At 40.6% G+C, this 22,097-nt stretch overlaps 2 protein-coding genes across 3 annotated transcripts in view; one reads left to right on the top strand and one right to left on the bottom strand.

Moving 5' to 3' along the window:
• rab27b (RAB27B, member RAS oncogene family) overlaps positions 1 to 16,104 on the top strand; it is a 61,475-nt gene extending 45,371 nt beyond the window's left edge. For both annotated transcript variants that reach the window (XM_041960381.1, XM_041960380.1), the window contains exons 2-6: positions 2,217 to 2,388; positions 6,190 to 6,272; positions 7,762 to 7,865; positions 8,203 to 8,326; positions 9,559 to 16,104. In XM_041960381.1, coding sequence (XP_041816315.1) covers positions 2,236 to 2,388; positions 6,190 to 6,272; positions 7,762 to 7,865; positions 8,203 to 8,326; positions 9,559 to 9,745 — 651 coding nt within the window. In that variant the 5' untranslated portion in view covers positions 2,217 to 2,235 and the 3' untranslated portion in view covers positions 9,746 to 16,104. The remainder of the gene's footprint in view (positions 1 to 2,216; positions 2,389 to 6,189; positions 6,273 to 7,761; positions 7,866 to 8,202; positions 8,327 to 9,558) is intronic.
• Positions 16,105 to 18,008: 1,904 nt separating this feature from the next.
• The window catches only part of LOC121623380, a 60,506-nt gene continuing 56,417 nt past the window's right edge, over positions 18,009 to 22,097 (bottom strand). Inside the window, exons 22-24 of the mRNA XM_041960652.1 lie at positions 21,533 to 21,641; positions 20,988 to 21,151; positions 18,009 to 20,667 (exon numbers count right to left, since the gene is read on the bottom strand). Of these exons, the coding sequence (XP_041816586.1) occupies positions 20,547 to 20,667; positions 20,988 to 21,151; positions 21,533 to 21,641 (394 nt within the window). The 3' untranslated portion in view covers positions 18,009 to 20,546. The remainder of the gene's footprint in view (positions 20,668 to 20,987; positions 21,152 to 21,532; positions 21,642 to 22,097) is intronic.

The raw sequence follows: 22,097 nt of genomic DNA, 5'->3' as shown, positions 1-22,097 counted from the left end.
CAAAGTGTGTATGTAATGTAATGTAGCATTCACAGATGACTGGAAGTAGCTACAGTACTGTAACTGTGACGAGAGTTATGGCGAGGATTGCATGCTTGTTAAATAAGCTTTAGTACTCAGTAGTAACTTAGTCTGGTTGTTGAATAGCGTCAGTCTAATTCTCACCGTGCTGTCTGAGGTACAGGGAGGTTATTGTGATTAGATCAGAGCTGCTGGTTAATCACTGTCCTCACTATAATAAAGCACAGTGTTATATGTGCTTCCTCTCAGCTGAGTGAATTAGAGTCTTATGATCTCCACTCTAAATATACCACATTTAGCCATGAGGCAAACAGACCCCAGACTACAACTCATTAGATACAGCACATGAACACTTGATTCAAGAATTTCACCTAAAAACTGCTTTCCTTTGTGTTAGAAACCATCTCAATTACTGATTGTTAGGAGTGCTCAGTTTGCCAAACTAAGTGGATGCCGTTGATGATGCACTTCTTCTGATCTTACGTGTCATATTTGAGTTGCTGTTTGTGCCGAGGTGGTGGGTTAAAATGTGACTATATCACTCTCTCTGGAACTAGAGGCCAGATTTCCAAAACATTTACTGTAGCTGTTCATGATCCCCCAAAGTGTCTTTGGTGACCCCCTAACTTTTCCTCTAGGACCATCCTCAGAACATTTCTAGCCGTACTACGAGGAAGCCTCTAAGAATAGCCTAATCCTCAGTTTGTTGATCATGCTGTTGAACACTTTCATACTGCAGTTGTGCTTGACGCTGCAGCCTCTAGGTGACGCTAGATAGACTGCAGGAAACCTCAGCATTTTGTCACTGCAAAACTGACTTTTTTGTAAACCGGTTATTGATTTTCGATGTAATCCAATTCTTTCGTCCATTTCTTGGCAACTGTTGATCAGCGGACCAACCCGAGGCAGCGATGTGGATCACATTGCCGGCATGCATGCAGCCACACTGAATGGGTTTTCTTCTTCTTCACAAAACCCAATTTTTACCATTATAGAAACTACATTTTTTATATCTGTGTTTGCTAGCTTGTGGTCTTCTTCTTCATCTTGGCACATTACCATCACGTCAATCAGTGGGATGGGATGGAAGCACCAGCATGAATGTGCAGTGCCTCGAATGAGATACAAACAAAATGAGACTCTGATCAGTTGATCAGTTGTTGCTCATCAGTTTTGGATGTAAGGACTATGAAATAAAAGTAGTGTAGTAAAAGTCTGGTACAAGAACAGGTTAAAGTAGCAGAACATAATACTTGAGTACTAGAGTAAATGTGTTTTGGTTTGTTCCATCATGAATGAATGATTTTGTCTGTATGCTGTGCTTTTTCTTACAGTTTTGTTCATTTTCACATGTTCTTGTGCTGTCTGTGATGTTCTTCTGCTTTCTCTTACTCAGACATATAACGACACTCTCTTCCCCGCCTGCACTTAATGGTCCCCCACACACACAGTTACTATTTTCCCAGAAAGCCATGTTCTGGTCAGGATGACCCTCTGAGCACAGTCCCATAAATCTCACATTTCCATGTTTCTGTCAACATATTTTAATGTGAGTTTCTTAGTGTTACACCAGAGAAAGGTTGGTGGAAACACCAAAACTTGAAATAGCTTTCAGTTTCACAAAGACAAAAACAAATCCTGTGCTCGAGGTAGTTTTTGCCTTTTTTGAAACAAGTTAATTTACATAATGTGAGAAGGAGACATGGCTGATGAGCTGTTTCCACTCAGAGATGCTGGTTTTGTTTCTTCTTCTTCCTTGAAGTTTAATGGTGGTTGGCCAACTGGATTTGTTTTCTGTTCAAACCTCTACTTCTCTGTTTAATGTCACAGATTGTGGTCTATAGCGCCACCTGCTGATGAACGTTTGCTTGAGGTAACAAAGTGTATTCTCTCGAAACCAGCTGATGGAATCACGCGTAATTCACATTTTCTTATTTTCCTATTTTGTGACATTTCAAAACTTCTCTTTGAATTCAACATTTAGATGGAAACACAGCTCCAGACAAACCATCTTTTTTTCTGTCACTGAGCCCATTATTTCTTTCTTATTTCATCTTTTCTTGTATTTTATTCCCCTCACATTGTATTGTATGTATAAACACACACACACAGAAAGCCTGTGGAAACTTCAGCTACGAGTTTCTCTCTGTGTGTATATACTGCATGTTAACGTGCGTCTCTATCTGTTTCCACAGGTTTATTGCAGTCATCACTATGACTGATGGGGATTATGACTACCTTATAAAGCTCCTTGCCCTGGGGGACTCCGGCGTGGGGAAGACCACCTTCCTCTACCGATACACAGACAACAAGTTCAACCCCAAGTTCATTACCACAGTGGGCATCGACTTCAGGGAAAAGAGAGTGGTGAGCTCCGATCCCTTCATACCAGTGCCTTTTAGAAAGAAACGCAGGAACCTGAGAAAGTGTGGTTGAGTCTGACGACAACTAAACATAAAAAAAACTGGGGATGTTTACTAAGAAATAAGTAAGATAACCCCAAACCTTTTCTAAACTGTTGCTGTTATGGTGATGGGTCAGCTAAGGTTAGGAACAAAAACTGCTTAGTTAACCCCTTGATGCCTGAATTTATTTAGAATTATATTAAAAAATAAATTCTTGTTGTTTTTGCTTTCAAATTCATCCTAAATTAAAAGAGTTTGTTAATTTTTCTGTAGCACATACAATAGACATAAATTTAGGTAGGTTCACCAACTAGAATAGGGTTCAAACACACAGTATATGTCCACTTTTTTCAATGCTTAAATGCAGTAAAAACATATTTTTTGTGTATTTAAAATTCATCTATTTCATCATAACAGCCACAAAATTGTCTTACAACCATTAGATTGTAACAACAATTAGAACAGGGGTTCTTTCACCTTGACCGGTCCAATGAGAAACCATTGCTTGCAAAGGTTCCTAGATGTGTGTTGAATATGCACAAACTGGCATTAGAGAAATGCATGCTCGATTCGGCTGCGATGTGGATTAAAGCGGTTTGATGCGAATTTGCGACAATAGGCGTAAAGGGGTTACCCAGGATGTCCTAAAATAGCCGTCATTCTGAATAGCTGGTGTGCATTGACACTGAAATATGAAAGTGGCATATTGACATGAGCACCTGTTAAGTGGCGAGAAATTGTCACAGCATTAAATTCCCCATAAAAACAGAAATTGTCTTCCAGATTCAAACGGGCTATGACACATTGATTCGTGTGTTTTAGAGGTGATAGTATGCAGATTTTTAAGTTTGGACAGAGTCAGGCTAGCTGTTTCCCTGTGCTAAAATAAGCTAACAGTAGCTCCACAATTAAAAAAGGGATATGAGAGTGCTGTCGTTCTTCTCATCTCACTGTCTGCAGGAAAGCAGTGTCATCCACCAAAGAGGTTTTGGTGGGTGTTATTTTCCCAGTGTTGTTTGAACTTGTCAATATTAAAATCCACTGTCAATGAAATAAATCCAAGCCTCCATAAACAACTGCTGTTCTCTGTATAGAAAGTAATGTTTTATAGCCACCTCTCAAGCCCATAGGTGGTTTCTTGTGAAGCGAGTGAGTGAAGAACCTGTTTAAACTATCACCTCTTTAGACCTGTTGAAAACCTTTACACCTATTGCTTGAGTCTCATTAGAATAAACACATGCAGACGTGTGAGATGCAGTAATCTGATGCAGAGTCATCTGGCTGAGGCTTGCTTTGGTCAGTGGTTTGGTCACCTTATTGCTGTTCTGCCTGCACACATTGGATGGTACCGTACTGACAATGCTGCTTTAATCCCTCTGCTTTGGATGACTCATAGGATTGATTATTGTTCCTCACCTCTGTGTGTGTGTGTGTGTGTGTGTGTGTGTGTGTGTGTGTGAGAAGATCACACCCCATTTTCAAGAGTCAGGAGTCAAACAGAAGCAGACGCGTGTGAACACAGCTGTAGTTCAGTGATGTCAGGGGCTCCTCCTCGGGGTCTTTGTAGAACACAAAGCTGAGTGCTGAATGTGGATCAGGTTGTTGGAGCTTCTCAACCAGAATTTGTAGATAAAAGTCGAAAGACTCCCAACCAGGACATTTATTGGACAGTTTTGGTAAGCTGACGCCACGTCTCCAGGTGCTGTAAACTGAGCTAAATATAGTGAACATGTAGTTGATTTTAAGACTATACTGGTAATGATTTAAGCAGCTGATGTCTCAGCCCTCTCATTCAATGGAGCCAGTTTAGTGCCAGTGCAGCATGCTCTGGCAAAACAATGCAGGCCTTCAAAACAACCTTATTTTTCCAATTCCAATGTCTTACCTGTTTTATCTTGTTTTAATGTGGTGCATTTTATTCTGTTTCATGCTGTTTCTGCAGTTAAAACTGCAATTCAGCAGAATAACAAAATGATATTCACAGTTTTGTTTCTGTCTTTTCTAGTTTGAGGACTGATTGAAACACGTCTAATCTTCTCTTAGATGTTTGGGTTGTTAGTGATACAACCATGCAATGCAGTCTTTTTCAGACTTGTTTCTTAGAAAAGAGAAAAAACAGATCTTGCTTAGGAAAATGTAAAAAGTTAAACATCGTTTCATTAATATTGAAGAAATATTGGAATGTAAAAACGTGCAGTTGTAGTATTTGTGTCCAGCCTCAATGTTTAATCCAACAATCCTGAGCCCCAATAACAAACTGCAGCACAGGCGTCACTGAAGAGGACTCACACTGTCAGATGCACAGCTCACAGTTTGCCGCCTAACTTGAAAGTCAGTTAAAACCTGAAAATTTTAACGAAAAACACAGTAAAGTTCAAGCGAACTGCTCTGAACACGAGCGTTCAGCTTTAACAGGGAGACACAGGAAGTGAGTGAGTGTCTCATCTGGGAGCAGTCAGAGGTGTGAATGACGCTCAAGGCTTCCTGCAGAGGGACGAACACAACCAGCTGCAGCACACGAGAGTTCATCGTTAGAGATCACTGTTAGTCTCATAGTCAGACCTGCTGAGGTATTCACAATCACAAAACAGAGACAGAGAACAGCACGGTGTTAAAAATCACACGGGGCTGCGTTGGCGGTGGCGTGTGGCTTCAGGTTCCGGCTAGATGATGAAATATGATCCTGGAAGTTTGTGTCACTAACACATCTGAGAGTTGGAAGGCTTAGCAGATGCTAAAACACTGCACGGCGGTTCATAACACTACGAGGACGGGTTTTACAACCGTGCAAATGTATCACACTAACGATCTTCTCTCTCCACAGTCGCCAGGGAAACAGTCGAATAACACCATGCACCTTACAAAGTGATCAGCCAGGAATGCGTGCCTGTATGAAGGCCTGAGCCATATGGCCAAAAAATAACATGCTGGGTTTTTTAAGCTTACGACACAATTCATCTCTTTTTTTCTGCAAATGCAGGAACAAATCAGAAGCATCATATTTTGTTTGACTTCATGTGCAAGACAGTGCAAAGCTGTCATTGTTATGCATACTCAAAAATAATACAGGTTATCCCATACAGCTGTGGACATTCAGAAGCAGACATCTGGTCTGATAATCTGCTCCTGCTGTTTGTGCTTCTCGACATCAGCCTGATACCTGCAGACAGCTGGATATGTGTTAGCTTCCCTGCGGGTGGGGCACACTGGACTCCGTCAAATCCGTCTCACAAACAAACCAAAACTGAGAGTTCAAAACAGCGTGCAGAGTCCTTTCAGCTCTTCATGCACACATTTTATCATTTGTCGCCTGATGACACGCATCGCTGTAAAAGCTGAGTGAGGTTCAACTTTTTTGCTGGATTTTTTTTTAATGAAGCCTCTGCATCGGCAACATGCTGTGTCAGCACAGGGGTCATTGAGATGAATATGTGGTTGAGTCTTTTATTTGTATTTTAATATATGTTTTTGATGGAATGCTGTCTGCAGCCCGAAGGCAGGGACCATGTAAAAGACTATAGCTGCCCCTGAAAAGGGATCTGAAAGGGCTAAAGCCTGGAACTTTAATGAATCCTACCTGTCTGGAGGTCACGGTGTTGTCCACCCCATTTATATCAGTTAGAGTATAAGAAGGTGTAGGTTTCTAAAGCGGATTTTTCTCCATTCGGCCTTTCACGTGATCAAGAGTCGTCAGGGCAGATAAGTGCATGTTCGTTGTATCTGAGGGATAAAAACTAAGCTTGTGTTGTTTCTTTCTCCTCAGATGTACACAGCAACCAATGGGACAACCACAGGGAAGACCTTTAAGGTCCACCTTCAGCTCTGGGACACAGCTGGACAGGAGAGGTGGGCTGCTCTTCACTCTGGGACTGGCTCTGGTTTTCAGTCGTCAGTATTACGGTTATGAAGCTGAAGTGTGCTCAGCTGCAGATCCTCTGATGGTCAATAGATGCTGCTCCAAGAAGTCTGACTGACTGCATTGTCGTGAATGGGAAAACTCAGAGCGTCTCTCCAGAAATAGAGTCAATAAGTTTTTACCCTCCTCAGTAGCTGAAAATATTCAGACTTCATGAGAGTTTCTTACTTGATTGACAGGCATTCGTGCGTCTCTTTTCTCTGCTCTGGCTTTAAAATGTCACATGTTGTATTGTGGTCATGCTGTAACACATCTTGGCTTGTTGGATTTTGCTTGAAACTTTCAGTCACGGCAAATCCAGTTTTGACAAAGATTATAGCGAGTGAAAGCTCTTGGCTGAAATCAAGCATGTATAATCACACTGGATGTTCTGAAGGAGAAACAACAGATCAGGGCCTGTGATTGTGTATATGTGTATATATTACACCTATACACAACATGTCTATAAGTCTATGAGTCTCCTTGCCTGTAGAGTATGTGTCAATCATATACGTTTGTGTGTGTGTGCGGCCTTTAATTGGAACTGGCCTCGATCTGTTGAATCTGTTTATAAAGGCCTGATGACTCACTGCAGGATGACTCAGTGTCAGTTACATAATGTTAACTTCGCTTCTTCAGCCCAGTGTAGCGGAACAAATTCAGATTTTCATAAACTGACCCTCCTGATGATCGAATCGAGCACCTGGCCACTGCTCCACCTGCATCATCAGTTCGTCAGAATGAATGAATCCGCCGCTTTGTCCCGTTTCTTTGCATGTTACATATTTGCTGAGAAAGCTTCAGAAATCATGTTTGCACAGAGTTATGCTCCTTGCTGGTGTCATACCCAGGAGCCTTGAATGCCACAGAACATAAAAATCAAGTCCCATTACTAGCTGTTGTGGATTTGGGCCACTTTTGGGGCAGTGGGAACCAGCTGTAAACACAGCACCGACAGCTTCTGAGTTTATATGTTAGAAGTTGTTTTACAAGGTTTTTTTTGTATTTGCAAATCAGCAAATATGGAGTAGTATTATCACTGAGCTGTGTTTCTGTCCACCAGAAGAATGTAAGTCAATATGCATTTTTCTTTAGCTCAGTTTTGGTCTCCACCGACTTCTGAGAAAAAATATCCAGCTCTTTACCTGCTAAATGCTCCACTGTGTTTGTCACTATTCAGAGTAGGAGACATGTTTTTGAGGAGTATTATTCAAAGCAAAGCATTTTTATATGTCACAAAAACATAGGGGAGGGGATATTTAAACAAAAAAATCATACATGCCTCAAACGTACCACTGCTTAATCTCTGGCCTTAATCTCTTAATGCTGAATGTTCATAAACCACTACCAAGACAAACATCAGAAGAGTGACATGAACTACCGACACCTTAATGAACTGCTTTCCTATTTTGAGAGAAATTGTTTTCCTGTGCGTTTCAGGTTCCGCAGCCTGACAACGGCGTTCTTCAGGGACGCCATGGGGTTCCTGCTGATGTTTGACCTCACCAGCCAGCAGAGCTTCCTCAACGTCAGAAACTGGATGAGTACGTTAATGTCACGTTCACATTTTCTTGCATTGTGTTAGCTTGGCTCTTCTTCTGATTTTGCTATCAAAACAACACAGTGCCACTAGTGGTCAGAAACCCTTCAGGGAACATCAAAGTCTTCATCAGAATTTTCTGTAAATTAAATCATGCCTGATAAAGGAAGCATAAACTAAAACAGCAGTAAGTGAAACTATTTTACTAGTTTTTCTCTTTTATTGAAGTTCTTCTGATACACCTGTCACACTTTCAGCTGTGAAAAAAAACACAGTTTTCCTAGATTACGCTCGCACATCTCATGTGTTTTCTGTTGTTCTTTATTTCTGTTCATCTTCAGGCCAGCTACAGGCCAATGCCTACTGTGAGAATCCAGATATAGTGCTGGTCGGAAACAAGGCGGATCTGGCCGACCAGCGGGAGGTTCAAGAGAAACAGGCCAAGGAGCTGGCTGACAAATACGGGTAGGTGTGGTTCTCACGTACTGTGTGTGAAGAATATTGGAGGGGCTGAACATAATGTTCCTCAATTTAGCCTACAACTTTATATGTTTGCAGGATAAAACCAGTGAGCTCACTTCAGAATGAGCTCTTTTCACTCTATTAGCCCAGTATTGGCCTCTCCACATCCACCCATGGTATTTAGGATTAAATGTCAAAATTCACTCATTACCTATCAGGCACTATGTGGTGTAGCCCTGAGAACATTTTGTAATAATTGTATCTACATAGTAAATAAAAGTCTGTCAGGTCTGCTAACCAGTGTCTGTTGGATGTTCTCTCGGCTCGGCTCGGCTCGGCTTTAAACGAAGAGAGACCAATAATTCACTTAAATGTGACTCTTCGATCAGATTAGACACTCTTACTTCATTTCCACTGTGTTTCCTCACACATGGTTGTTGCATGATACTGGATGTTTGCCGCTTGCTTGCTCTTGCAAGTCTTCCCACACTGGCAAACGAGGATGAGCTCTCAGCTCACAGTTTCTTAACAAATGACTTCCTTTTAGACAGGGTACAAAGGAAGCAATAAACCCCGTCTTAAACGCTTACATACATTTAAATTGACAGCTTTAGTCTCCACGTTCATCATTCTGCAGTCAAGTATTGATCTGTTTGCATCATTATTTACGGTGTTTTAAACAATAACTAAGAAAAAAATATGAAAAAATGTGACAATAAAGATAGAAAAACCCAAACACTTCTAGAGCTTTTACCACAATTTCTTATTATCAATAATTATCAAATATTATCAAATAATAATTTATTAATCAGTCAGTTGTTCAGTCAAAAAATTCATAAATTACTAAAACAATCTATTCTTGTTCACATATTGATTTCTAATTGGTTACTCTACTAATTGTTTTAGGACTAAGTGGTTGCATATTAAAGGTAGTTTTTCTAGTTTTAGTACTTTAACGACAAACCTTGGACTGAATTCATTATTGCTGGTAATTTCCCATTTTCTCACTGAGGAGTTTTGAGATGTCACTCTCCAACAGCAACCTTTGTCATGCAGAAATTAAAGAAAATCCTATCTTATGTATTCAGTAAACAATAAGAGAAAATATTGATGTGGAAATCATGTGTGGACTTATTACTGAACCGAGTCAACGAGTTAACAAAGCAAAGGTCTGCTAGCAACTGGATTATTTTGAAACCCTCTTTCAAACACACTTCTGTCCTCGCTGCTCACAGAATCCCGTACTTTGAGACGAGTGCAGCGACGGGAGCGGAGGTGGACAAGTCGGTGATAACCCTGTTGGACCTGGTCATGAAGAGGATGGAGCAGTGCGTCGACAAACCGCCCGCCGAGCCAGCAAATGGAAACGGCGCCACAAAGCTCGCCGACGTGCAGACCAGTGAGAAGAAATGTGCATGCTAGATGAAGAGGCGGTCCGGGAAACGACCAGTCAGCGCTCCTCTGTCGTCCGTCCTTCTACCCGCCACATTCCCTCCTTCTTTTACTCTCTCTGTCATCTTTGATTGCATGTCTGTTTTGTCACTCTGCTCTTTAAACCTAACCTGAACCATCTTCTGCTCCTCTTCTCTCTCCCTTTATTTTTCCTCCTCCTTTCCCAGCTGTCTGCCAGTCTTGCAATGAAGCAACCATGTCCCCCTCTAGTGGATCTTCAAGTTAATGCAGTCTCAGCCTGTCTGCCTTTTAACTCTGTCCAGGAGGAAATTAGAACAGGAGGGTACAGTTTCATCACTGTCAGATACATAATGTGCCTCAGTTAAAACATGCAGCCTGGGACCTAAACTCTGCACGCTCCCAATTTCTCTGCTCACAACTGGTTTGAATGATTTAAACGGATCTAAACAGGCAAAAAGAGATTTAAAAATTTAATCCAATCTCTTTTAAAGTCTGATCTGCTCATCACCTCGTAACAAGGGAAAGGTCTTGCTTCCTGCTGAACCTGTCATCTGGTGTCCGCTTAATCTGGGCCACGAAGAGTTTAACATCAGGCTGTGTGTTTGTGTAAATGAAGTCATGGTCCGCTCCTGAAACCTTTCCTCCCGAGCAACCGGGCTGAGCAGCTGCGTGGCCAGCGCGTTTTCATTTTTATTTTCCTCTGTTCCACCCTGCACATTTCCCAACGCTCCGCCCATATTAGCCACACGCGGTCATTTTTCAGTGTTTCAAGCTGTCGTAAAAATTGTGTAATTAGCTGTGGTGTCATGGTGGAGGTCTGTGACACCTGAGTGAGCGGCTGTTCACAGATTACAGCAGCATCCAACCTGCCTGCCTACCGTGATGTCCGCTCTGGTTCAGATTGATCAGTGATTGTTTGCCTGTGACGCTAATGTCAGCTTGTTAGCTTCTGTTGCTAACTTTAGGATACAGCACAATGGCCTGTGGCAGTAAATATTAGGGCCTACATTAAACTTTATTTAGTAACAATGAATAAAGATACAGGACACAGAGATACCCGTGACCCTTGGTCAGAGCAGATTATTCTGATAATGGTCATTAGCTAACTAGTTATGTCGTCATATTTTCCATCAACACGCATGATAAATTGAATATTTGTGCGCACACCCGTGAGAACAGGCTGTCCATCACCATAGTACAAGCTCCGCTAACCATCACTGACTGCTTGTTAGCACATCCGACAACGAATTTGAAGCTGGCTAGCTACAAAGGAGGTAATGTGAGGTTATCAGTGTTAGCAGTGTTAGCATGTGGCATGCTAATATTGCCAAAAGCAGCTGATTTCAGTGCAGAGTATAGACAGTTTAACTTTCATCTGGAAATAAATACAGACGCATTAGCTCTTCCTGTTCTAGGTTGTTCTGTTGCTGCTTTCTACGCCAACAAAACAAAACCAAAACAATAACATGCCGTAAGTTAAGCTAACGTAACATTCCTTTTTTTTCCATTCAAGAGCATTGGTTGCACTGATGATATTGGACACGTTGTAATTTTGCTAAGTATATACTGTACACTATTTATCTTTCTCAGCCCTAACTCGGGACTGTTCACTGAAAACTGAACAGACGGACAGACACTAAAAGGCTTCAGCTAGCTCTCTGTTAGCAGCCCGGTTGGTTATCCTTTGCTCTTGCACAGCTGGTTCTCCTTCAGACCTCCATGATGGTTCCAGACTCGGCTGATTTCGGATTTGCAGACAGCACGCCATTCATAATGTAAGACGGATATGGGTATAGCATGGCACATGTGAGAAAAAAAACCCTCCATTGTATGTCATTAATAGTGTCCTAGACCAGGATTAACGTATTGTTCCTGATACGTATACTGCCTTGGCTTGTTAAGCGTTATTCCACTGTGACGGAACAGACTTCCATCTCTGTGAGAGTTTGAGATCGGTCAGCTACAAACATCAGCTGCTCTGTGGGTGCAATGTCACCATGACAGAAAATTTTATGATAATGGCTATTTTACAGACACAACAAACACGGTATGTACTTTTCAATGCATATGCATTGGAAAAAAGTTAAATTAATTTGTCAAAGGAGAAGATAATTATATGTAATAAGCATCATCATGAAAATAGACCTTTATGAGGAAACGTCAGCTGGGAGACGTCGGTGTTTCAGAGCAGCTGATGTTCGATGTTGACCTCTCATCTCTTTATAACAGACAGTGAAATATCGCCTTAAGGCCCCATTCATGACCAATGTTGTTCGCATATAACGTGACCAATTATTTATATTAAAAGAAGTGTAAAACATAGTTTATTATTTGTGTTGCCATATTTTTGATTTGTTCTTTATATCTGATGCTCCCATTTGCTTTGCTTTTTTCATTTTCACGCCGTCCAGAGAGAAAATCTCTTCTTATTTTTTCATTGCTGTAGTGCTCTTAAGATCACTTGTCAAATTAACCTGAAAATTACAATTTATCAATAAAACACACTCTAACATGAAGAAAATGCACTATTATAAACTCTTGAAGAATTAGAGTAGAACTTTTTTTCTTTGCTCTGAGTTGACTTTTTGGTTTCACATGTGAAATGACTGTGGACCAAATTTTTTACTTTCTAAAACTTGGGTTTTGTTGCTTAACACTATATTTGCTTTTTTGCACCATTTAACAGTAGAGCAGTAGAAATCCAGCAGAAAACATAATCACATGAGGTTATCAGTTTAAAAGGCTGCATATTTAGCTTGAGCACAGCAAAAAACATTAGTCTTTAAAAGCATTTTAGAAGTAATTTAACAATCAAAAATCAGAGTCCAAGATGATCTCTTTTGTTTTAAGTGCAGCTCAACGGTTTTCTTTATATCAAGTAACACCTTGATCTGCCTTACTTCATGAAAAATGTTGAACCACGTTGAGGTGCACCAGAAACAAGGGGAATTATCTTTTTGGGTGCCGCCTGCTGGCATTTAAATCCTAATTTTGTCCTTCAGCGAGGCGAGGGACGGGTTCAGTCCCAGCTCACAGCTGCAGGCTGGTTTCCAAAGTGCACTGAATCCACTGGCTGCCAAATGGATCAACAGTAATGTTAAGTATACTGTGTGTGAGGCTTGTTAATGGCAAAACACTGCTGTGGCCATTTTAAAGATTCTAAAAATCAATTTTTCAGTTATATTTTCAGTATGGATCCCTCTTGACCTCTCCTAAGTGAAAGCACCACAGAGCTTTACCTTTTAATCAGCCAGTGTGCCAAATGAAAAAAGGAAATGACACAAACCCAAACCTCATTCTGCCGTTCACTCAGACAAAAACCGCCCGCACACTTTCTAGAAATGGGTTTTTAGACTCAACGTAAGGAGACGGCTCACACTGTAACATTCTCTCCCGGTGGCTTAGCAGCAGAATTATTAGAATGTTCCCAGAAAATACTGCATCTCTAGGTTTTGTTGCACTGTTTCAGCTGATCTCGCCTTTTTTGGTTCAAATATTTAGATTTTATCTTTTATTTTGGCCTCAAGTGATTCAATCATAATGTACAAGTACATATTTCTAAATCCTTAGAGAAGCAGAGTGGTGAAATCCTCTTAGCACATGTTTTATTTTTATTTTGTTGGTTTCCTTTGCTCCAACTTTTTTTTTCATGAAGGAAAAAAAAAATTGAAGAAAAGTTTGACCACTTGGGGGCAGCGGAACAAGCTGAAAACACAGCATTGACATATTAACCTCTTATTAAGTTGTAGACAGAGTGATATTTTCATTCCATTGGAGCAGAGTTTGTGTCCACCGGATCGATTCATTTCCAATATTTACGCTCCTGTTAGCTCCATTTTGGTCTCCACCAACTCCTGAGAAAAATATGTGGCTGGTAACTGTGTCAGCTGTTTGGTGCTGGACAGGAAGTGGTTGGTGAGGCTGAACCGTACACTAAATATGCCGTAAAACCAAAACAGTGAGCTAAATGAGGCTAAAAAGCTCTGTATCGTGCTGCGTAGTTCTCCATAGGTTCATGAGTGTCACTTCTCTCGCATTACACAACCTATAATGTCTGTAAAAATATGAATCATTACAGCTGACTCATACGTGTGTTTTCAAAAGATTACTAAGTGTTGATTTCATTCAAGCCACTAATCAGGTGTGTAACTCCTCAGTTTCTCAAAAGTTTCCATATCTTTGGCAAAAGTTTCCTCTTTTCTTGAAGAAAAAATGGCTGGTTGTCCATAAATGCTCATTTTGGTTTGAAAAAAAAAAACTTTGTTTCTTTAGTTACTTTAATCTTAATTTCTTTTTTATTGTTATTCAAAATAAGATGAATCAGATCAGATCAAATAAAACACAGGAAGAAAATGAACTCAAATAAAAAGCTTCAGCAGCACCAAGTGAAAGGTGGTGTAGTTAGCATTTGAGCCCTCAGCTCGATGGACGAGTGAACGTCTTGAACCAATGCCTTTTAATCGAGACAATCCTCTGAAGCAGTTTGTCCGCTTTTATCTCAGCCTTTCTCTTTATGTTGCTCGTTATATTTCCTCCAATTTGATTGAAACTCTGAGAAAACGTTTGATGCCTTTTTGCTTAACTTCAGTATTCAGTTGTGCCACATCTGACATCTGCTGACGTCACATTTCCGTTCACTGTATTGAGTCTGGTTTTCTCTTTGGGAAGTCTTACTCGGCTTCGGTCGATTTTGAATTCACTTTGAAAGTTTACACTGTTTGAAGAGTCATGTTGTGCCTGCTATGAACTCTTCTGTCTTATCCTCTGTAAAGTTTGTGAGCTACTAAATATTTTAATGCATTGTCGATTATAGATCACAGGCAGAGGCAAAAGAGACCAGGAGTCATCATGTTGTTTTTGTGCCCGATATATCAAATCAACTAATCAATCCAAGTACCTCTCAGAGCTTTTATTTTTGGAAATCCTCTTTGTGAGTTCTCTCTGATGCCTGCGGTTTGGACACGTTCCTTCAGTTTTCACTGCGTGTATCGATGCCTGTGTGTTTGTTGGGTTTGTTGCACCGTCAGCATGTTTGACACAACGAGAATGAAATGACCTGTGATGCGATTAATGTTTCTGATGTCAGAGCTGCAAATAAACCTGTGTTTGTTTTATTCTGTGAGTTTTGTTTTTCCAGAAGAGTTTGCTTTGGTTTTGGTTTGATGCGGGTATTAATGGCTGCGTTGTCGTGAGAAAAATTAAGAAATGTTAAAAGCGTCTCTTTGGTTGGCGAGTCTGCGAGCAGTGACAGCGCGGCGTTTCTTGGCGAGACGTTCACAGACACTCCGTCCAAAAACAAAGCATTCATTTGTTTCTGTTTTCAGCATTCAGGTCTTGAGTCTCTTAATTATACAGCATGTATACAGTATTTATTGATGCTTTAAGTCATCTGGAAGGAAAGTTGTATTATCAGAGGCACTGCAGCAAATTCAGGGAATATTTGCAATGAAAGTAAGTCCTAGATCTTAGATAAAAGTCTTCATATATTAATATCGCAGTGAGCTTATATTTAAATATTTTAAGTAAATGGCAAAAATGTAGACAAGACAAAGTACAGCAACACTTCTGAATGGTTGCTACTTACTCGACTTGACTCGAACAATAGCCATTGTTGGGTAAATTATTCCAATATGCGCATTAGAAAATTAATTTTCATCCATGGGCTCCAGTGTTTCCCCTCTGGAAGCTAGCTACTAGCATTAGCATGCTAGTAGTTAGCACTAACATTTAACACTTGCAAAAGCATATTTGTTGGCATGCTTCCATCATAGCTAAGGCTGATATTTTAGCATTTAAACAGACAGACAGTTTCATAGAACCAGGAATCGTAAAAGACCAAACAGAGTCAAGTGTCTGTGCTTCAGGTCAGGAACGCCACGCTGCCGCAATGACTATCAGACCGTCAACTGCCAAAAAATCCTCCGTTAGCAAAGCCGTGCTCATCTGGCACCTGCTCAATGTGGGATTAAGCAAACCAAACACAAAGTTTTATTTGGGAAAAATACTCGTCAGTAAAGTATTTGCAATGACTTTAAACATTGTTTCAGTGCTTTTAGCACATTTTATGAAGTATGAATTTAATACCTGTGTTTTTGATGAAGCTGATGTGCTGAAGTGCCACTTTAAGTAAAAATATTAGGATGCATTTGCTCATGACAGCTGTAAAATGTATAAAAACAAACAAAAAAACAGATGGCTTTTTGGTTTTGAAAGTGTTATAAACTGGAACTGAACTTGTGTGTTTTGTATCTTTGTAGAGTCAGTTGTTTGCATTTTCTCTAGCCGAAGCATTTGTTATAGATGATGATTGATCGACTTTGCAGTCAATTTATCCAGACATTGTGAGATCTGACAGCTGATTAAAGATGACTTAGTACTATAATAATTTTGAAATCTGTTGTGTTTGTTGTTGTTCTCTTTTTTTCCCTGTATTTGTGGACACCAGACAGAAGTCAACAGCCTGGGGAGTGATTTTATACTGGGTATACTGACAAAACATGACACCATTATGTAATTAATCAATTTCAGTCACTATTGATTATATTGCAATGTTCTTATAGCTAAGTAATTAGATTTCAAAGCAAGTCAGATTTTTGGTCATGGTCAGAGAATTGCTATTGTTGATCCATCACTGCAACACTTCAGTCCTGAGGAAGACATTTCCTGACCTCCTCTGGTACCATCACTATCTCCTGCTCTTTATGTCCTTTGCTGACATGGTGTCTAATTGCACTCCTATGACCTCCAGGCTAATTTCCTGGACCTACTTTACCCCCCCCCCCCCCCCCCCCCCCCCCGGATGCTCTGTTACAGATTTTTCTGTTGCATTTCATTGCTATGCAGATGATATTCGACCTTACACACAGTGTAAGTGAAACCAGGTAAGCTCCAGAGACTTTCACGTTACATCAATGTCTGGATGACTCGTAGTTTCCTACAGTGATACCACAACAACAACAACAACTCTGTAGCTTCCCTAGATGTACGTTTAAAATCCTTGAAATTACCTGCCTCCATCATATGATTGAATTGATGGTCCTTTCAGGTTCACCAGGCCTCTCAGGTCAATAAACTGTAAACTGTGTAGAAACAATTAGTGGAGTGTTCGTTAATTAGTTAACTAACAAAGAACTAATCAAGTGATTGCTGATGACCCAGTTCCACCCTCTGTCTTGGTTTGTCCTGTCTCTGAACTGAATATCACTGGACTTTGGACTGTAGGTTGGACAAAAGTTACTTTTGAGGTTGCCATCTTTAGCTGTGGGAATTAAGTTTTGATGGGCATTTTTTACCGTTTTCTGACATTTCAAGATAACTTCAAATCAACTTTTCTTTCTTTCTCGACTTTTCTTGATTTTCACGCCAGCCTTGATTTGTCCTACAGGCTTGTATGTAACAACCTTACTCATCTGTGTTTCATGTGTTTATGGAAAATCAACTTTCTTAGTTGTCTTTGTCATTTATATGACTCACCACCAGACCATACCAGTGCATTTGCAAGTATTCCCTCCTTAATTACAAATTCTTTTGCTAAGCATTTTCCAGTACATGCTATAATATGTTTACATTTTCTTTCCTCAAGTTAAAGGTCGCCCTTGATTTCTATTTATTCACCAAATCAATTAGCACACTTGGAACTTGCTTGATTTCTCTAATCCAACACAACAAACATCTGCATTAATTTTTGTCGAGGTTACACTTTAATTACATGGTGATGCAATTTTGGTTATGCTATTTTATTGTATTTTTTAATCAGCAGCATTACCTTTCAACAATAATGTAACAAAACAAACAAGCAAACAAACACAAATCAGATTTGATGTTCACTGAACTATTGCAAGATTTCATGTTAATGAATTGAAGGTAATGGATGCTTGAAATTCAGTAACTTCATTAACTTAATTTCTGAAACACAGTAGCCAGTTTGCAAAATGAGTAGCTGTGATGTTCTTTTTATTAGTAGTTAATGAGCTAAAATATGATAAATAGATTTTTTGGGGAGTAATTTTTCCCAAATGCTGCCTCATCTGTGATTTCAAGTAATTGCTCAGATGATTTTCGACAATTCTCTGAGAGGTGGGCAGAAGAAGTCAGTCAGACTGTGGCTCTTACAGCGAAACAGCCTCTTTATGTGATGATAAAAGGAATGGAGGAGAAAAATCTCAAATGAACCCAGGAAGGTAAAAACAGTGGATCACTAACCACTGTTGCATATACTGATGTTGGTAAAACAGATTTTTCCTCAGAAAAAAAAAAACAATGATACCCAGAATTCACAGTGGTGAAGATTTTATTTGTATTTTGTACTAAGAAACTTCTCACCAAAACAGAGAATGTGAAAAACAAAAATAAATACCCGAGAACAACAGAACCAGCAGAATGTGGAGTGTAATTACAAAAATAAGTCAGTGTTTTCTATTTCTTTTTACATATCTGTAGACACTATCGCTTTCTTTTGTTAGGAGAAAAAACACTGCGGAGCGACTACATTCCCAACAGCTGAAAATATCAAACAGAACCTGTGATTTATGCTCCTGTTTCCAAAAAAAAGAAAAAAAAAGCGAAATCCACCAACAAATGTAAACATATCCAAATCCAAAGTGTATCTGAATATTAGCTTTAGGTTATGTGTTAATGACAGACATCCTTCAAGCAGGGAGCATACAGTTCTGTTATAACATGGCTGGGTTCAGTTTGGCTCGACTCAATCACAAAGAGGAAGTGAGTGTCCTTTCAAAATAAAGCACTGATGAACCTTTCAGCCACAGTCAATACTTGAGAATGAAAGCAGTGAATTTTCTACTGATGATTTGAATTTACCAACCCAGCCCTGTTTGTCTGTCTGAGCACTTTGTTTCCTTCTGGAAAAAAAAAAAAAAAGCTCTTTCCTGCAAAATTAAAGCGTTAAACAGATGAACCACATAGCATATAAACTGTGCTACTAACACAGTTATCTGGTTTTCTTTTCCTGCCTCTTCCACACTTTTCCAGTTCCACACATCTTGGATCCAAACTGTATTTAGACATTTATTTCACTTCTGAGAACTAAAACGTCTCAGCTATTACACTTTTAAGCATTTAAAATATATTTTTTGTTTGTTTTTTTTTGTCCGGAGTGAGTGAATTCGGATAAAATATAATTAACAAAGATGCAGATTAAAGCCAAGTGTGTACTGAGATATTCTGTCTTCTTAGCAGATCTTACCCATTCACTCTCAATCTCTACTGAATGTGGGAGGCACAGTTCCATCAATACAGCAGCAAGCCCCCTAAAAACTGATCGCTAAAATCATACGAAATTTCATTCTCTAAAATATCTTTCTGCCCTGTGCGCACTTACCAATACAGAAAATTCAATAATCTTCAAATCATAGCAACAACATTAACAAAAAAGTGTTCAGCATATAAATAATCCGGCAATTGTTTGTGTGTGTGAATCAAAAACAGCTACAATCACATCCAAAGAGCCCTCCCCCACAGTTACACCATGATGAGTGTCATTACCCTGGAATATGTCAGCAATCAGTGTAGAATATGTTCGAATACTGCAGATGAATGTGTGATGAATATGGAAAATGGAAAACCCCTCACGACAGACCTGTCAGTAAAGCTCCACTAAATAAAAACAAACGCTGTAAAGTCAGAGAGGTTTGTCAGATTTACAGGGAACCACTGAGCCCTCCAGGCTGCACTTTGTTTTCTAAACCTCGACAGACGTGATTAAAATCAGTCCCGCTCCAAGTGTCATCAAACTGAAGTCTAACAGAGTTTAAAGCGTCTGCTCAGACTTGAAGGCCACAGAGCTTTTGTGCATGATGATGAAATTCGCACTCAAAACTGTGCTTCTAGCTGTTCAAAGCTCATTTGAACAGACTCCAGCTGTCTGTTCCAGCAACTTCAAGACCAGATTCAGACCTACAAGGCACCTTTATCAAACCCTCATCACGCCGTCATTATCAGCAGTAGGTTTTCCCCGCTCTCTGCACCAAGCTCCTGTACAGTCATTATTTTTGGCAAACAAGCGGAACATGATTCTATTTAACATTCTATGGAAAAGAAGGAGAAAAGACAACGTTCATGTCAAAAGAGGCATCTGACTTTGCTGAGAGGTGTGTGAATGTGTCCGGCTCCGTCACACTGACAGCGAGTCCACCAGGAGCTTCTTTGTGATTCTTTTATGTACATGGATTACTGTTTTAATTCCTTCTGGTCACCGAGAGAGAAAGATAATCATGTAATGTAGGTAATTTCCCAAGCGTTTCTTGAGAAATTCCCTGGAAAGAACTTTGTAACTTGATGCTAATTATAGAGAAAATACCATCCGCACAGAGTCACCTGCAACACGTCCAATTCATTCCAACATCCGCTTTAACCTCTAGAGCTGTTTTAGTCGTGTATATGGGAGGTCAGCTGAACCACATGCACACATGTTAAACAGTTGTGTTTAAATGGAAGACAAATATTCAAATTCAAAGACAATTCATGCTTTTGTCTCTGTTTTTTCTATAATTAGCACCAGATTACACAGTTCCTTCCAGGACATTTCCAGGAGATGGTTAGGAAATAACAAAGATGGAGCCAACAGTGATAGAGGAAAATATCCTGGAGGACTGATTGGTTTGGTCGCTGTTGTTTTTTTGGTTTTTGGAAGAATGGACTTTGTCTTGAGCAACCCGCAGATGCCTCCTGTAATCGAGTGGTGCTGGCAGGATTAAAGAAACGTCCCATGTTGCCACACCCTGACTGCACCGTCAGTGAAAGGTGTAGCCTGCTCTACGTTTTGTGATGACGGAATGAGGAGCGGGACGGTTCACACTTTGGTGATGGTCGTCTCCTCCTGCTGCGGCAGCTGATCCTCGTCTTCGTCGTCAACGCTCAGGTCCAGCTTCAGGCTGTCCAGAGTCTGGCGAATCGTCAGAGTGTCCTTACGTCTGTTGGAGAGACAGTGAGAGAAAATAAGCCAGCTGAGACAGACAGTACACAGACGTGTGCTTTAATGTAGAGGAAGCTCATCTGCAAGTTTCTTCAAGCAATGGCTATGAACATTCAGCTTGGCTGGCAGGTGTCTGTCACGGTTTAAACCCTGGTAACCATAGCAACCACACTGATGCTTCACATCATGTTACCAGATGATGAGTCACTAAAATCCACAAAAGAGCAAATGTCCAACACTACAGATGTGTGTTTTTACATCTGTAGTGTTGGATATTTATGACTTCTGATCTCTGTGAGTGTGTGTGTGTGTGTGTACTTTGTCTGCAGGTGTTGGTCGAGCAGCTGCCTCTGCAGCCGGCCGCTGGTCTCCCTCTCCTCGGCCAGCTCTCTCTGGGTGTGGCGATACTGCGCCTCCTTCCTGCTCGCCTCCTCCTCCGCCTCGTTCAGCTGGCGCTTCAGCGAGCGCATCCTCTGGGTCATCTGGAGGACCAATCACAGAGCAGCGGTTAGCTTGGTCACACAGGACTGGACGAACATGTTAACAGCAACAATTCAGATGTAAAACCGCCTCCCTGACAGATGAATTTACTTTTGTGTGCATGAGCCAACATGTTGTCATACGTGCACATCTGTATGTGTGTGTCTTTTGACTGCTTCATGTGTTGCTTCAGGAGCGGCGCAGTTTGACAAGCCACCGTCCTCTGTCTCTCGATAAAATACATCAGCTTCTCTCTGGCCTGTGTCTTAAAGCCTGTCTGCAATCCAGATGTTCTTCAGAGAATAATAAAGTGGAAACATTTCAAAAGGACAGTGTGTGTGTGTGTGTGTGCGTGCGTGTGTGTGTGCATGCGTGTGTGTTACCAGGTCTTTCTGTTCAGTAGCTATCCTGTGTTCCTCTTCCATCTGGTCGCTCAGCTCGTTGATCCTCCTCTCCAGTTTGTTGATGGTGTTTGTCAGAACAGATTTGTTCCTGCACAAACACAAACACATTAGCCAGCAGCTTGATGGAGCGACAGCAGGACTGCACCATGCTGCACCTGTGGGCGTGCACGTTTCTGTACGCGCCGCTGCGGCTAACCGTTGTGCAGACCGTGCTGCTGTGTTCGCATATTTGGATGCGCTTTTTCTACCTCATAAAACAGCCACTCGGTTTATTCTGATATTAAAATGAATGAGACATTAGCTTGAGGTGAGTCATCCATCACACTCGACATTGTTACATTACAGTGTCTGTGGTGTTTGATGAAGTGCAGGCTGATGTTGGAGTGATGTTCTACACGACACAACAAGAGCTACAACCCAAAAATGCCAAATCTGCTGTTCAGCTTGTGTGTGAGACGCAATCATTTCTAAATCATATGTTATATGGTGCTAAAACCTGCATCATCGTCCTCCTGCTTTACTAAACATGTCTTTTATCCTGCCG

This window comes from Chelmon rostratus, chromosome 19, assembly GCF_017976325.1.
Source record: "Chelmon rostratus isolate fCheRos1 chromosome 19, fCheRos1.pri, whole genome shotgun sequence".
Taxonomy (NCBI): domain Eukaryota; kingdom Metazoa; phylum Chordata; class Actinopteri; order Chaetodontiformes; family Chaetodontidae; genus Chelmon; species Chelmon rostratus.
This window is presented reverse-complemented; position numbering and strand designations above follow the sequence as displayed.